The sequence below is a fragment of the Microtus pennsylvanicus genome, chromosome 10, assembly GCF_037038515.1.
Source record: "Microtus pennsylvanicus isolate mMicPen1 chromosome 10, mMicPen1.hap1, whole genome shotgun sequence".
In the NCBI taxonomy this organism is placed as follows: domain Eukaryota; kingdom Metazoa; phylum Chordata; class Mammalia; order Rodentia; family Cricetidae; genus Microtus; species Microtus pennsylvanicus.
The window spans coordinates 98,618,141-98,633,963 of record NC_134588.1 but is presented as its reverse complement, the minus strand read 5'-3'; the positions used below and the strand labels follow the sequence as shown (position 1 = coordinate 98,633,963).

Genomic DNA, 15,823 nt, shown 5'->3' with positions numbered 1-15,823 from the left:
ATCCATTATCAGTTTAATTTGTAATTGCCTACTCAAATAACTCTTGAACCCTTTAATATAAATCTCTTTGTTCTTTTGAAGATTCTTTGCCATGTATTAATTTGTTTTTTCTTATTGATTAGTTTTTCACTAATTAGTGACAATGAAAGAACAAAAATGAAAAAAATAAAAACGATCTTCTTAGCTGTATTTAATAAACCCTGGTTACATTGAGAACTACAGTCACATTTTAGAAAGACAAACCAGTATTAATCATAATAAAACAGAACAACAAAAATACTATATGTGCTTTTTAGAGCTGTATGTTCTTGAACTAAAAATTTCATTAAAAAATCAACTTTGTTTTCTTCTTTAAAGAAACAAGTAGCTACACTGGAGTAATATTTTGAAGCGGAATAGCATTTAGAATAATGTTTGGATTTTTTAAAAATTGGAAGTTTAAAAATTACCATTTTCCTTTTCTAAGTGTGGTCTTCATAAACACAAGTAACAAAGCTTAATAAAAATGAAAAAAATTCATGGCAAAAATAATTTGGATATCAAACTTAAAAAAAAAGTTCCGGGTTTTTGAAAGAATTCTATCAAAAGCAGAGTACTCAGGAAACAGACCTCACTATCATATAATTTCTGGATTGCTGCCACTATTAATATTATCTCAAATGCAGCTTAACAAAACAAATGAGAAAAAAGTGTCACATATTATCTTCATCGGAGTTTTAATTATCACCAATAGGACTGCATTTTTCAAGATGTTAATAATTTTCCTATAATTAAATCCTAATCCTTACCATGTATTTGTAATTAATGGTTTATTCTTAACATTTAAAAGCACTTAACTCAATTAAAACTTCAGGATATTCATTAAATGTGCTAGAATTAAAAATGCCTATGATTAATTTTAAAATTAGCTCACAAGAGTTCATACACACACACCCCCACAAATAACTAACATTTTAAAAATCATTATTTCAAAATAAAAAATAAAAAAATAAAAATCATTATTTCTTTACTTAACCCCTAGACACTATTGAAGATATTACAGCATTAAATCTAAGTAGTTAATTGAGTTACTGATGTAGCAAAAGCCAAAAAATATGATATCCATAAAAAGAAGAGCCATGTCAATTAAATAGTTATCTTAATGATTACAAGAACAATTAAAAAGGTAAATAGTAAAAAGCAACACATAACACTAATGGATGGCATATTCTGGTATTGTTCAAGGGAAGATCTTGGAAATAAATCTTAACTGTAAAAAGTTCACTCAATACTTTTAAATTACAATCCACTGATAAAGGATATTTTAATGAAAATACCTTTCCCTATTTTTGTTAACTCATTTTCTCTAAGTAAACATATTTTAATGAATTATTCTGATGAGTAGGAATTAAGAGACGGTTACTATATTCTATTGTTTTTATGTTCTACTAGGTCATATATGTGTGTGTACATACATACTTATATATATATATGTATAAGCAAAAAAGCTGAATATTGTATTTTTTGTTCACAATGCATGACAGTGTCATGCAAAAAAATATATAATGGTTCCTGACTCTATTAAGATTTTTCTATCAAATTATCCTCACAATAAATTTTTAAAAGTTATATAATAAAATAAAAGTATTTTTCTTTCCCGGAGCCAGGCAGCTGTTTGATTTAAGTGATTTCACACAGCATGTTTTCCAGGAAACAATAATGAAGACAATCCATCTTGAGTGTGCATGACTGGTGTCAGACATCTTGGTACGGCCAGGGTTGCACTAATAGCAGCACTCCTGTCTGCAGCTTGCTTTAAAATAAAAGAGCTATTTTATTTGCTATAGATGATAAGTGACAATTTATGTAAAAACAGCTTGCATCTAGTGCCAGGAGGTGGTCGCACACACCTTTAATCCTAGAACTTGGGAAGTAGAGGCAGGTGGATCTCCGTGAGTTCGAGGCCAGCCTGGTCTACAAGAGCTAGTACCAGGGCAGGCTCTGAAGCAACACAGAGAAACCCTATCTCGAAAAACCAAAACCAAACCAAAACAAAGCAAAATAAAAACTCAGCTTTTATCTAATATATTGCTTGCACTGGGAACTATAATTTGAAACTAAATACATTGACTTTTTATCAAATTTGATTTTAGCAAGAAGCATTCCTGAAATAAAAACATCTGTAGTAATAGGAGCGGCAGGCTGCGTCCCACCACTCAGCTCAGCTAGCTTTGCCCAAAATAATTACACGGAAACTGTATTCTTTTAAACACTGCTTGGCCCATTAGTTCCAGCCCCTTAATGGCTAATTCTCACAATCTTGCCTAACCCATATTTAGTAATCTGTGTAGCACCAGTCTTACCAGGAAAGATTCAGCATGTCTGACCTGGCGGCTGGCTGGCTGCCTCGGGTGTCTGCCCTGGAGAGGAGTGTGCGGCTGCCTCACTTCCTCTTCCTCCCAGCATTCTGTTCTGTTTACTCCGCCTACCTAATTTTCTGTCCTATCAGGGTCAAGGCAGTTTCTTTATTTAACAAATGACCTTCCTCCATCACTATGCCACCAAAATGCTCCCATTTAACTACTAATTTACAATTCCCAACTACGCCCTTTACAAACATAGTACTTTACAAATTAAAAAAAAAAAGTCAGATACTAAGCCAAGGAAGAACTGAAGGAAGCTGGAAAAGGAGATAATCAGCCGGGTGGTGGTGGCGCATGCCTTTAATCCCAGCACTCGGGAGGCAGAGGCAGGTGGATCTCTGTGAGTTCAAGGCCAGCCTGGTCTACAAGAGCTAGTTCCAGGACAGGAACCAAAAGCTACGGAGAAACCCTGCCTCGAAAAATTAAAAAAAAAAAATAAAAAAATAAAAAAAAAGAAAAGAAAAGGAGATAATCAAGGCTGTCATACTGACAGGTTAAAAAATGTAGGCAATTTTCACAGATTCTGGGTAATGGTGGCTTACTAAGATGCTGAAGTATAAAGATATAGAATTAGGAGTAAGAGTCATAGTGCAATCATTTCCCTCAATATATTTTTTATTTCCTAAGTCAACAAAATGTTCTAGGTGGCCAAATATCCTACATAACAAAATCAATAATAAAACAAAATCTTTCTGAATTATAACCTTATAAAAACAAGCCATCATAAATTTATTCAGTTCACAGCTGATAATTGAAATCTAGTACATATGGACAGACAAATGCTAGCCTTCCCATTACAAAATAGTTACCATATACTACTATTAGTTTGATAAATTCAAATATCTAATCGTTTAACTATAAATTTCAAAAACAATCAAAATATCTATAGAACCAGGAATGTTTTATAGACCTCTAACTAATAGAGGCCAGCTGAACTCTTAGGTCTAGGGAGTACAATATCGACAGCTGAAGAGCTTATTCATTTTAAACAGTCATGTAAAATTATTTATAATGCTGGAGTTATTACATGTCAACCCTTCATCAGTTCAGAAAGAATACATGAAATCAATGGCCATCCCACTACCCTGCATGTTCACCACAAACCAAAAAGTACTTCATCTCAAACTTTCCCTGTCTAGGAACTTGGGAATAAGGGCGCTTGCTCAACACTAAGTTGACAAGCAAAAGTAAAAAGGCTGTACCTCCTGTGAATGTCCTTTAGTGCTATTTAACATAGTACATGGAAGTCCAGTTAAACAGTATCGGGTAACTACTTCTCCGTGATGTGTGTGAAGGTGCTGGGATGGAGGCTGGCTCATAAAAGCCTGAGACCTTTCCACATACAGATTCCCACCTGTGTATCAGAATATGTAGAGAGGAAATGGCCAAACACTTCCAAGTCAAGAAGCATGGAGCTACTAGCATTGGCAGTAGGAGATAATTTCAGTGTTAACAATACATAGAAAGAACATTTTAAATCTTGACATTATCTTATGATACAAAGAATCCACTATTAATATTACTTTCCTAAATCTATACTGTGTAAGATACTTAGGGAAATTCTTCTCACATGCATTAAACAAACACACCTAGCTCACAATTTCTCCAGAACTGCTCTATGTAAGATCTAGTCAATGAAGTCTACCAAGTGCCTCAGCACTCTACGTATTTGTTGATATCAGATTTTCTCTGAGAGACCCATTTGCCTTGTATCTGAATAATTTAGAAAGCATACTTCTAAAAGGTATCTTACTGTTTTAGTTGTATAAATTTACATGAAGAACATTCCTAAAGCTCTGCGGCCAAAGCTAAAATGGAAGGAAAAAGAGAAACACAGGGAGGAGAGGAGTGGTGGCAAGAGCAGCAGCACATGCATGCAGTGAAATGACTCAGGTCACATGGCACACGGCACATGCTCAAGGGCTCTGCAGTCAAAGGCAAGGAATAAAAGGCAGGCAGAAGGCACTAGGATAGCACACAGTGTGGGAGTCTTACACGTCTGCCTTTGCTAGCTGGAGTACAGGACGGGGAGCGCTTCAACAGAGAGAGAACATCACGTTACACATATTCACAGGGAAGATGCCAGGCCCTCTGTATCAACACATAGCATACAGACATATGAACAAAGCCACTGTTTTGATACATCCAAGTACATATATATCCAGGAAAACTGTAGGATAAAAACGGTAAGGAAACAACTGCTCAGATGTGGTCTAAGGCTGATGAGGTTTTCATTGGCACACGTATTGTGATCCACATGGCAACATTCTATAGAGAAGTGGACAATTTCAACAACAAATCTATTCAGTTTTGCTACTGTTTGCCATAAAATACTTATTTGAGCCCTAGTACCCATTCCAACAAATCAACCACAAAATAAACAATTAAGCAAATTTGCTTTATACATTTACTACTCTCCTCTTTTTAAAGATGATTTTTAAAATGTTTTGAGCTACCTTAGAAATCATCAGTAATGACAATATATAAAACAAAAACATAGTTCTAAACTTCCACCCTGACCTCATCTTCACCTTGAGATCAGCTATGAGAGAATGTAAAAGAGAACGGGTGAAAAGGACAGTAAAATCAAGACACTAGTAAAGGGGGGGGGGACCATGACTTAGATTGATATTCTGGAGCACCTCAGTAAGATTTTATATGAGGCTAAAGTTTATGCCTAAACTCTGCCTGCTGAGATAACCCATTTGCCAAACCTGTTTGCCAAAATATAAGAAACAGACAAAACAAACTAAGGAAAAATCATGAATGGGAAAATGATTCTGTGTTGTTCTAAATAATGAAATGATAGTTTTAATAGGCCCAAATTAAAGAATAAAAATAGTAGAAGAGCAGAAGGCAGATTTGGAGAGGACCTATGAGAAGTAAAACTGAGAATCCTGAAGGTAACAGTGGTCCTGTGTGTGGAGGGGTGTGGAGAACACAGATGATATATAGACATAACACCAAATTAAACTCGCAAGTATGCTTAACACAAACCTTCTAAACATGCAAGGTTGAGCTGCAATTAGATGTTCTTCAATAATCTCTTCTATAGTGGTAACAGAGGATAGAAGGGGATGACCAGTGGGATGGGATTTAGGGTTAGTTAAGCACAAGAACCTACTTAATGCAGATCACACACAATAAGCCTGATGCATAATAATACCATATCTAGGATAAAGAGTAATCTAGATTCAGTTATTCCTTAAAAACTCTAAATGCTTAACAATGGGGGCTACTGAACTTGGGTTTTAAAGTATCTTGGATATGGAACATGAACACATCAAAGACTTAATGCTACTACTGAAACAATTTTACTATGACTTTAATGATAAAATGAATGAATTGCTAACACTGGGAATCAGAGTCATAGTTATGAACAATAAACAAAAGAAACACGAGGGTTATATTATAAAGTAAAAATTAAGAATAATTTTTTTTTAAATGGGAGCTTAGTGCTAGCCCTCCCTCTAACAGAAAATAAGATCATTTCCAAGTAGTCATGGGATTCGACAACTCCAAAGAAGATGCTGTGGTTCGTGTTCTTAGCCAGAGGAAGGCTAAGGTGTAAAGACAGAAGGAAGCACTGAAGTGAGGTCACACTGGTGGACGAGAAATGAAGCTAAAGAGGATGAAAAGAGGACTGCCTAGCAAGAAAATACCCTAACATCCTTGAAGGCATGATACGATTTCTATAAATATTTTAGCACTTTATGAGAGCAGTACCATAGCATAACTATTTGTCAGATAAGCAAATGTAGGTACTGAGAGGCCAGGTCATTTCTTTCAAGCACCACTCTAGAAAGTGGAAGAGCCAGCTTATGAGCTTTACCAGAACAATGAAAGGACAGAAGAATCAGCAACATCAAGCCTTGGGAAAGTCGGAACATGAGCATTGACTCAGCAGCTTTTTGTGCTTAGCTCCTTTTCACTGTGCACTAAGAATTCTTCTGCACTACTATAAAATTCAGCTCTATGTTCGAGGAGCTTCTGCTGAACAGCAGTGATTGAAGGATCAGAAAGGGAAAAGGAAAGTAGGAAGTGGCCTTGACTTGGTGCACTTCCATTACACCCAGAGGAACAATCCCAGAGTGCTCCTGAGAACAGGGGCCTGGCAGAGGAGATATTCTTCACACATCTCTATGGAGAAGAGTTTGCTGAAATACACAGTGTTGTATAATCTAAGAGTATAAGGGAAAGAAAAAGACGAAGGCAAGAAAAAGTTAAGGAAAAGTGAAAAAAATTTATCAGCAAAACGAACTCCACAATTTACTCAAACTTTCTCTTCATTCTTTCTAATGTCAACAATAAAAACACCACACTGTTTTACATACCAAACAGCAGATTGCAACATGTATTCTCACATTTTTGAAAGACAGTTATCTTTCAATTACATTATAAAATCATCCAGCATAATTTACCGTTTTAGAAACAACAACAAAAAATTCCATTTTGGAGAAACAGGTTTTGGTACATTTTCAAACATACCAAAAAGTCTAGATCTATGTTGTCTAGAAATTTGAAGAAAATTATATCAAGAATTTTTTCCAGTGAAAAATTGTTATGAAATCATCTTCTGAATACATTATACTTTAACAAAATATTAGGAACAAAACATTTAATGGATTTCCCCTCATTTAAAAATACTTATGTATATTATTTACACTTAAAGTCTTCTATCTTTTAATTTTTTGGAAGTGTTCATGTTCACTAGGATGTCAAATTTTATGTCAAGGATTACTGAGTTATATAATGTGAAATAGAAAATGTATCCAAAGGCAGTGTAAGTAGAAAATGAATGTACTACACACTTACTAGTAACTTCTAAATTAATAAATCTACAGGATTACTTCATACAGAATATGCTAATGCATCCAATTTATGGGGCATATAGTGTACATGTTAATTTAAAATTACTTTCCACATTAGAAAAGAAAACTGTCCATATTAAAAATTGACTTATATTCTTACTGTGTTGATAAAATTATGAGAATTTAACTTTTTAAATGTCACTTTTTTGATTTCTCCAGAGACTTATTTTAAACCAACACAGAAACAACAAGATGCTAAAAAGAAAAGGAGAAAGTAAAACAGAAATCATGAAAAATGGAAGTGAACAATTTCTTATAAATAGTGACAATATTTAAGTAAGCATTCTAGTCAAAGAATGGAAACAGAGAGATTCGCCAAAGGCCAAAGTAACTTTAAAAGTGTTTCTTACTTTACTACGTTTAATAATAATAAACTATTATATTTAAGATAAGAAAGAAGCATTTTGTTCACATAATTCCAAGTGATATTTTTAAAACTGCATTACTAGGTAAATTCTTCAAATCAATTCACTGATCTTTTTTACTGAAGGATGCATTGGTTTGAAAATTAAAGACTTACGTCATCCAAAAAATCAATCAGTGAGGATGAGGAAGAAGAAAAGGAATCCTATTTAACGAATTCAGCAATAAAAAAATAGAAAATATGGATGAAGCAATTTAATACAAACAAATAATAAATCAAAATTTGTAAAACAATTGAAAGGCAAATGACATTTGTTAAATAAATAAATGAGGAAAGCAGTCACTGTCACTGTTGTCAGGGAACCGAGGGCTACTTTTCAAAGAATGTTCTTCCTTCCCAAAGGAATGAAATTCAGCTACTGTTCCCAAAGTAATAAAATGAAAGCTCCTGGCAAATCCCTGATTATTAAATGAATGGTACACTTCTGAAAATAGCAACTGAAACAGGTTATCAGAATCTCTGCTTCTACTTCTTCCTGCTGGAATTAAGCGATTTTGTCTACTGTGGTCATGGCCATATTCCCAGCACTTAGAGCAGAGCACAGAGCACTCGCACATTGATCTGGACTTCAACTGCTGAGCAAGATGATAACCAATACTACATTTTCTGACATAAAACATACTTTGACATTATAGTGACTTTTTTTTCAGCAGAATGTTTAAATAATAAAGAATGACAAAGAGCTACATAATCGTTATTTCAGAGTACAGCTAACAAGAGTAAGTTAGCAATTTTATCAAAAAGCAGTATCCTTATTGCATACTTCTTAAGAAACTGACCAGGACCAAGAGCCAGGTGAGCTACTGTGTGCTCATGCTCTCACTACTTCCTATGTGGCTGAGCCTGCTTTTAGGGCTAATAACAGCCTCGGGTTTCAGACTGTCTTGGTGTTTATATTACACACAAGTGCAGTCAGACTTTCCATAAGAATGCAGACATATTCCTCCCTTCCAGGTTTCTATTCACTTATGTCACTCTGGGCTCTCTACTGTGGCTGCAATAAAAGTTTTACTGCAAGTAAATTTTAGATTCCAGAGCAAATTTTAAGCAGACCCAGAGATATTCAGTCACTTACTTCAAATTGATCCAGAGCATCGGTAGGCGTATTCAAAAATGCCAAGAAAGAATGCTGTGAGTCTTGGTGCTCTATACCTAGAAGACAGCAGCAACTTTTTTTTTAAAGTAGAACAATTAAAACTCATTTTCACGGATAACCTTTCTTGTCTCAATCTATTGAAGTATTTAAAAATAAAACTACTACATTAACTTTACATATTTTAAAAAAGCAAAATATATTAGTGTTTCCAAGACTCAACGGTTAAATTAGACTAGTTTCCATGATAGTTCTCTAAGTCAACAGTTAACAAAATTCTTTCTCTCTATTACAGTGACAGTAGTTCTCAACCTGTGGATCGTGACCCCTTTGGGAGTTGAAGGATCCTTTCACAGGGGTCACATATCAGATATTTATATCATGATTCAAAACAGTAGCAAAATTACAAGTTATGAAGTAGCAATGAAATAAATTTATGGTAGGGGGTCACCACAACCATGAGGAACTGTATTAAAGGGTAGCAGCTTTAGGAAGATTGAGAACCACTGATCTTGTATACCATAATAAAATAAAATATAATCATTTGGGCAGTTTGAAAAAATAAAAAAACAGAAGCTTTTCTACTTGTGATTTTTCTAAACTTATTTACCACCCAAACAAGGTTTCTCTTTTGAAATACATTTCAAAAAATAATCTTTTCAGATTTCATAAATAACACAGTGATAAAAAGTATACTTAATTAATTTCCCATCTCAGGCATTAGCTTACTGAAGAAGGAGGAATCCAAAATTTAGTTTTTCTCAGATGATTTTGTTTTAAAGGGATTTGGGTTTTTTGTTTTTTTGTTTTTTTTTTTGTTTTTTTCGAGACAGGGTTTCTCTGTGGTTTTGGAGCCTGTCCTGGAACTAACTCTTGTAGACCAGGCTGGTCTCGAACTCACAAAGATCCCCCTGCCTCTGCCTCCTGAGTGCTGGGATTAAAGGCGTGCGCCACCACCGCCCAGCTGGTTTTTTTTTTAAGATTTATTTATTTATCATATATACAACATTCCTTTAAGATTTATTTATTTATCATATATACAACATTCCTTCCATGTATGCTTGCATGCCAGAAGAGGGCACCATATCTCATTATAGATGGCTGTGAGCCACCATGTGGTTGCTGGGAATTGAACTCAGGACCTCTGGAAGAGCAGTAAGTGCTCTTAACCTCTGAGCCATCTCTCCAGCCCCTCAGATGATTTTTTTTAAAATGTATATATACCTTTTGACTATGACAGTTTAAATACATAATCTCAAAACAATTCTCAAAACATAGAAATGATGATAAACACTAGGGAAGATAAAATAGAAACAGCCTATCATGCAATTTAAAATTTTATAATTTTTTTTGTGTATTTGAATGTTTTTCCTTCATGTATGTCTGTGCACTACATGCATGCAGTTCTTAAGGAGGCCAGAAGAGGGCATGAGAACCCTGGGACTGGAGTTATAGAATGTTTTGAGCCATCACATGGGTGCTGAAGATTAAACCTGAGTCCTCTAGAAAAGTAGCCAGTGCTTGGAACTGCTGAGCCATCTTTCTAGCCCCTACTACACAACTTTGACTTTTCCATCTTGAAGAGTTATGAACTATTTGTGTTTCTCCTCCCAGACCCATCTAGCACAAGGCAGGCATTCTCTGCAACTGTATTTGTGTGCATACCCACATATGTGCACTTAGAGGTCAGTAGTCAGTTGTCTTGTTTTATTGGTCTCTATTTTGTTTTTGGTTTGTCTATTTGTCTGTTTTGTTGTTTTTGTTTTGTTTTTAGAGACAGAGTTTCTGTGTGTAGCAGCCCTATCTGTCCTGGAACTCACTTTGTAGACCAGGCTGGCCTTGAACTCACTGATATCTGCCTGCCTCTGCTTTCCAAGTTCTGGAATTAAAGGCACGTGCCACCACCACCCGGCTTCCATTTTGTTTTTGAAACATCACTAAGACTAGAGCTCACCATCTGTTTAGAATGGCTGTCAGCAAGCTCCAGGGATTTTTTTCTTTTGTCTCTCTCTCTGCTCTGCTGCAATTACAGGTGCATGCTGCCACCCCTGGATGACGGGAATGTGGGTGCTCAGAAACTGAGCTCAGGTCCTCATGCTTGCGAAGTGAGCATATGACACAGTGAGTCATCTCCCCATCACTGACTTATGTGCTTCTTACTATTATTCTGATATATCATAGTTATCAAATAGGCAGTTCTGAAATTTATTTAGCAAACAAATATTCATGATGACTTTACCATGAACAGCTGAGATGATTTGGCAGCTAAAGGCTCTTGCTACCAAGCATGAAGACCTGAGTTGAATCTCTAGGACCCACATGGTGAAAGAGAAAACTAACTCCTAAGAGTCAATCTCTAACCTCTATATGTGTGCAATGACATGCACACACAGCCCACACCATAACACAAACAAATGTTTTTAAAAGAGCCTATATTGTAACAGATTCTGTACTAGATACTGAGGATAAAGTAGTAATAAACAAAGTATAGAAAAGGTCTTGCCGGGGCTGGAGAGATGGCTCAGAGGTTAAGAGCATTGCCTGCTCTTCCAAAGGTCCTGAGTTCAATTCCCAGCAACCACATGGTGGCTCACAACCATCTGTAATGAGGTCTGGTGCCCTCTTCTGGCCTGCAGGCATACACACAGACAGAATATTGTATACCTAATAAATAAATAAATATTTTAAAAAAAGAAAAGGTCTTGCCCTTATTTTGTAAACATATTTAGATAGCACATTATATTATGTTGTAACATGAAATTTTATTTTGGAATATTCTGAATAAAAAAGCCCTTAACATGCTTTCATAAAGCAATATGCTATAAGATTAAAAGTCCTTTTTTAAGTTTAGATATAATATAAAAATAATGCAGTCAATTGGATGTGCCAGTTTTATTTGGCACAGGTGTCATTCTTGTTGAATTGCTTTTAGCACCACAAGGTCACTCATGTGTTACATACTGTTTTTCTTCCTTAATATATCTCTCCTCCACTGTTCATGAATTAAAATCAAGCATGATCATTTTAGCAGGATGGCTTATTCTTTTATTCCTATTCACTTTTGCTCATGAAGAAAGCCAATCAACCAGGACACAAAACTGTAACATCAAGTACTGCAAATCCCTTTATGTGGCTGATCACTCCATTCTCCACAGTGTAAGTGGACACAGAGACCAACCAGCTTTATCCCTCACTGTGTTATGGAGATGGAAAATGAGAGAGTAATCCATAGCCAAATACAAAGTTAATTAATTAATCCAGTAATTGATGAGAGCCTTTGTCAGAAAAATAGATTTTGGATAATCCCATATAAAATAACCCTTTACTAAGTCACACTCTGAATTTATTTTTACTAAATCATCCACTTTTAATGTTTACATTATGGAAAAATTGCATAACAAGTTCATATCATAGGGATATGATATACTCTGAGCTAATTCCATGTGAAAAGAAAAATGGAAGTTCTCAAGATAATGCTAATAAAATCTGGGAAATCACATAGGACAAGCAATGTAATCATCAAACTGGAAAAACATAACAAACACCCAAATAATTCTAAAATAATTAATATTTAATTAGTTATTTTATATTGTTTCCCTGACTGTCCTTCCTGTACCCATATGATTTTGTACATTGCAGGCACATAAAAAGTGTTAATAAAAGTAGTTCCAGCACTTAGGGGAAGGGGCAAGAGGATTCGATTCTGAATTCAAGAACACCATGGGCTACTCTGAAAGACTGTCTCAAAAACAACCTCACCCTTTTCAAGTTTCTCTACTAAGTTCTAATGTTAACAACCCAGCACTACTTTTGAAGTGACTACCTTATATGATGACATGTGAGAACAGTATAAATACTTCACAAAATACTTTAATTCCAAACTCAAAAACTCCTCATGAAATATTTTGTAACACTGAAATAACAAATTTGTGGCAAAGCGGCCACTTCTATAACTAAAAATTCTTAATCTAATGCATATTAACTAATACATAGTAGCTTGGCCCTGCATATGTGCATGTGTGCACGTGTATATGCATGAGTGTGTGTGTGTGTTTGCATTCGTGTGGTTGCTAATGCAAAGAATTCTTTATCTACACATTAAGTTGGTTCTCACACAGCAAAGGACATTCAGTTCAGCAAGTCCTGATGCAAACACATTCCCATACCCTTTTCAGATCTAAGCTCTTCGGTGTCCTTTATCAGCTGCTCGATTTCGGATAGTAGTTCCAAGTTCTTCTTCTCTGAATCCTTCAGTTTACTTACATAAGAGGAAAAGGAAAACAGTCATTTATTAATTTTGTAGAGCTGGGCTTATTTGGTTTAAGTATGTGTGAGGCTAAAGTAGGAGACCAAAAACTACTGCATGAAAGACAAATACAGCTTGTTACCTGCTATTATACAAATTAATAAAGCAAGCCAGACTCATTCATTTTTGTAAAGAATACGGCTGCCAGGGCTGAGATGCAGCTAAGGAGCAGAAGATTTGCCTGGCACGTGTGAAGCACCGGCTCAACTCTCTGGATACCAACTAGTAAAGTGTTATTTTATATGGGATTATCCAAAATCTATTTTTCTGACAAAGGCTCTCATCAATTACTGGATTAATTAATTAACTTTGTATTTGGCTAACTTCCCTGGATACCAGCACTGAAACACGTAAGAACAGGATGGCTGCTGCACTGTGGTCAGAGCTGAGCAGAGGAGTGTTTGCTGACCCTGAGCTGAATTATTAAATTTAACAATATTATGGGACCACAGCTAACTTAAGAATTCTGGCAGACCTTGCTCATGTATCACCATGTAACTAGAGCATATACATGAATTTATAACTTTCAATCTGACTCAGCCTCAGCTCTGCTTTATGAACAAATGTTAAACTCCAATGTCCTGGGTAAAGGAAGAAAAAGATGACACTCACATTATAATGCTGAAAATGATACCCAATAGTTCTTTATACAAGGTTTACTTCATATTATTCAGAAAAAGTCTCTTTCAATACATCATAAGTACATTTACTTAAAATGTACTTAATTTGTATCTCTGTTATATATAACAAAAGGTCATAATTCAACAGGAATGTGTGTCTGTCCTTTGGTAAGAAATTAATGACTTCAGCTTAAGTCTCAAGGCATCATACCACTCAAAACCAAATCTGTACCCCTATGTTTCTTCTCATGCTTGTGGAAGTTTTGATATTCTGAGCCGGATAAATTTTTAAATTTATAGTTTAATTTTTAATGTAAATTTACTGTTGTCCCACTATTGTTACTGCTAACTATTTTTTCAAAGATTTATCTATCTTTATCCACAAGTATTTATATGTGTGCCTGCATGAGTTTATGTATATACCACATGCATTCAAATTACCTAAGGAGGCCAGAGTGCTTTGGATCCTATGGAACTAGAGTTACAGGCAGTTGTGTGCCTGATCTGAAAATCAAAACTTTGTCTCCTGCAAAACCATTAAGAACTCTTAATTACTGAGCAATCTCTCCAGCCCTGTGACTTATTTTTGAAACATCTTTATATCTAACCAAATTACAATTTTTCATTTTATTATTTTCTATATGTGAAATAGAATTTGCTGCTCTTGTGACAAGAATTGAGGGGTATGTTTACTAGCTAACTTCCCTGGACACCAGGAGTTTGCTTATTTTTAAAAAATAAAGGAATCTGGAAAATAATCATAATTAATTCATCATTACAAAATTTAACTTCTTGAAAAAACAAAACACAAACCAAACCAAAATAAAACAAAAAATCTACAAAACTTAACATTGATAAAATGATCATTCGTAAAAGACCTAAGGTAGAGCTGCAATTTTCAGGTGTTTGTATTTTGTTCTGAAAGTAAAGCTGCAGTCTATACAGAATATGAGAGGATTTCAGATTTAATAGAATTTGAGTCAATTTGCAAAGTTTATTGCAAATAAGGAGAAGAAAGAATAAAGAATGAAATGTTATTTGAAAATAATAATTCATCTATGGATAAGCCTAAGGAAAACAAGACTGTATGAGACTTTCACTTGAATTACATTTTTTCCTTTTCAAATCTGCACAATGTTTTCTGCACCACTTTTTTTGTGCGTATTTGAGTAAATGTGTCTTTGTGTGTGCGCATTTTGTGTGTATTTGTATGCATGTGTCTGGGTGCATGTGCACTTTGTATACATTTGTGCATGTGTCTGGGTGTGTGTGGATTTTGTGTACATTTGTGTATATGTGTCTGGTGTGTGTACACTTTGTGTGTATGTTTCTGGGTGTGTGTGCACTTTGTGTGTATGTTTCTGGGTCTGTGTGCACTTTGTGTGTATGTTTCTGGGTGTGTGTGCACTTTGTGTATATTGTATCTGGGTGCATGAGCACTTTGTATACATTTGTGTGTATGTGTCTGGAAATATGTGCACTTGTGTGTATGTGTCTGGATGCATGTGCACTTTGTGTGTATGTCTATGCATGTGTCTGGATGTGTATTTTGTGTGCATTTCTGTGTATGTGTCTGAGTGTGTTTGCACTTGGTGTATATGTGTCTGGGTGTGTGGACACTTTGTGTGTGTGTGTGTGTGGGCGTGTGCATGCACTTTGTATTTGTGTATATGTGTCTGGGTATGTGTGTACTTTGTGTGTGTGGGTGTGTGTGCACTGTGTGTGTCTGGGTGTGTGTACATTTTGTGTGCATTTGTGTTTTTTGTTTGTTTGTTTGTTCCCTTGGTTTCTCTAGACAGGGTTTCTCTGTGTTGCTTTGGTGCCTGTCCTGGAACTAGCTCTGTAGACTAGGCTGGCCTGAAACTCAGAGAGATCCTTCTTCTTTACCTTTCAAGTGCCGGGATTAAAGATGTGTGTCACCACATAGCGTATTTGTATGTATGTGTCTGGGTGTGTGCATGAATGTGAAGGGCAGAGGTCAGCAGCAGGTGTCTTCCTCAACAGTTCTTCGCCTTAGTCTCAGAGACAAAGTTTCTCACTGACTTTGACTTTGGAGTGCACTGATCTGGCTAGATGGCTACTAAGGTCCGGGAGCCCTCCTGTCCTT

At 35.5% G+C, this 15,823-nt stretch overlaps 1 protein-coding gene across 17 annotated transcripts in view; it reads right to left on the bottom strand.

The window, feature by feature from the left end:
- The window catches only part of Cdc42bpa (CDC42 binding protein kinase alpha), a 221,175-nt gene that overhangs the window by 39,506 nt on the left and 165,846 nt on the right, over positions 1–15,823 (bottom strand). For 6 of the 17 annotated variants that reach the window (XR_012912113.1, XM_075989294.1, XM_075989300.1 and 3 more), the window contains 4 exons: positions 12,957–13,048; positions 8,773–8,849; positions 7,794–7,841; positions 4,398–4,436 (listed from right to left, as the gene is read on the bottom strand). Coding sequence is in view for 16 of the 17 variants with exons in the window: in XM_075989294.1 (XP_075845409.1) it covers positions 4,398–4,436; positions 7,794–7,841; positions 8,773–8,849; positions 12,957–13,048 (256 nt within the window). In the remaining variant the exon portion in view is untranslated. The remainder of the gene's footprint in view (positions 1–4,397; positions 4,437–7,793; positions 7,842–8,772; positions 8,850–12,956; positions 13,049–15,823) is intronic. The other 11 variants (XM_075989297.1, XM_075989304.1, XM_075989305.1 and 8 more) reach the window with 5 other exon arrangements.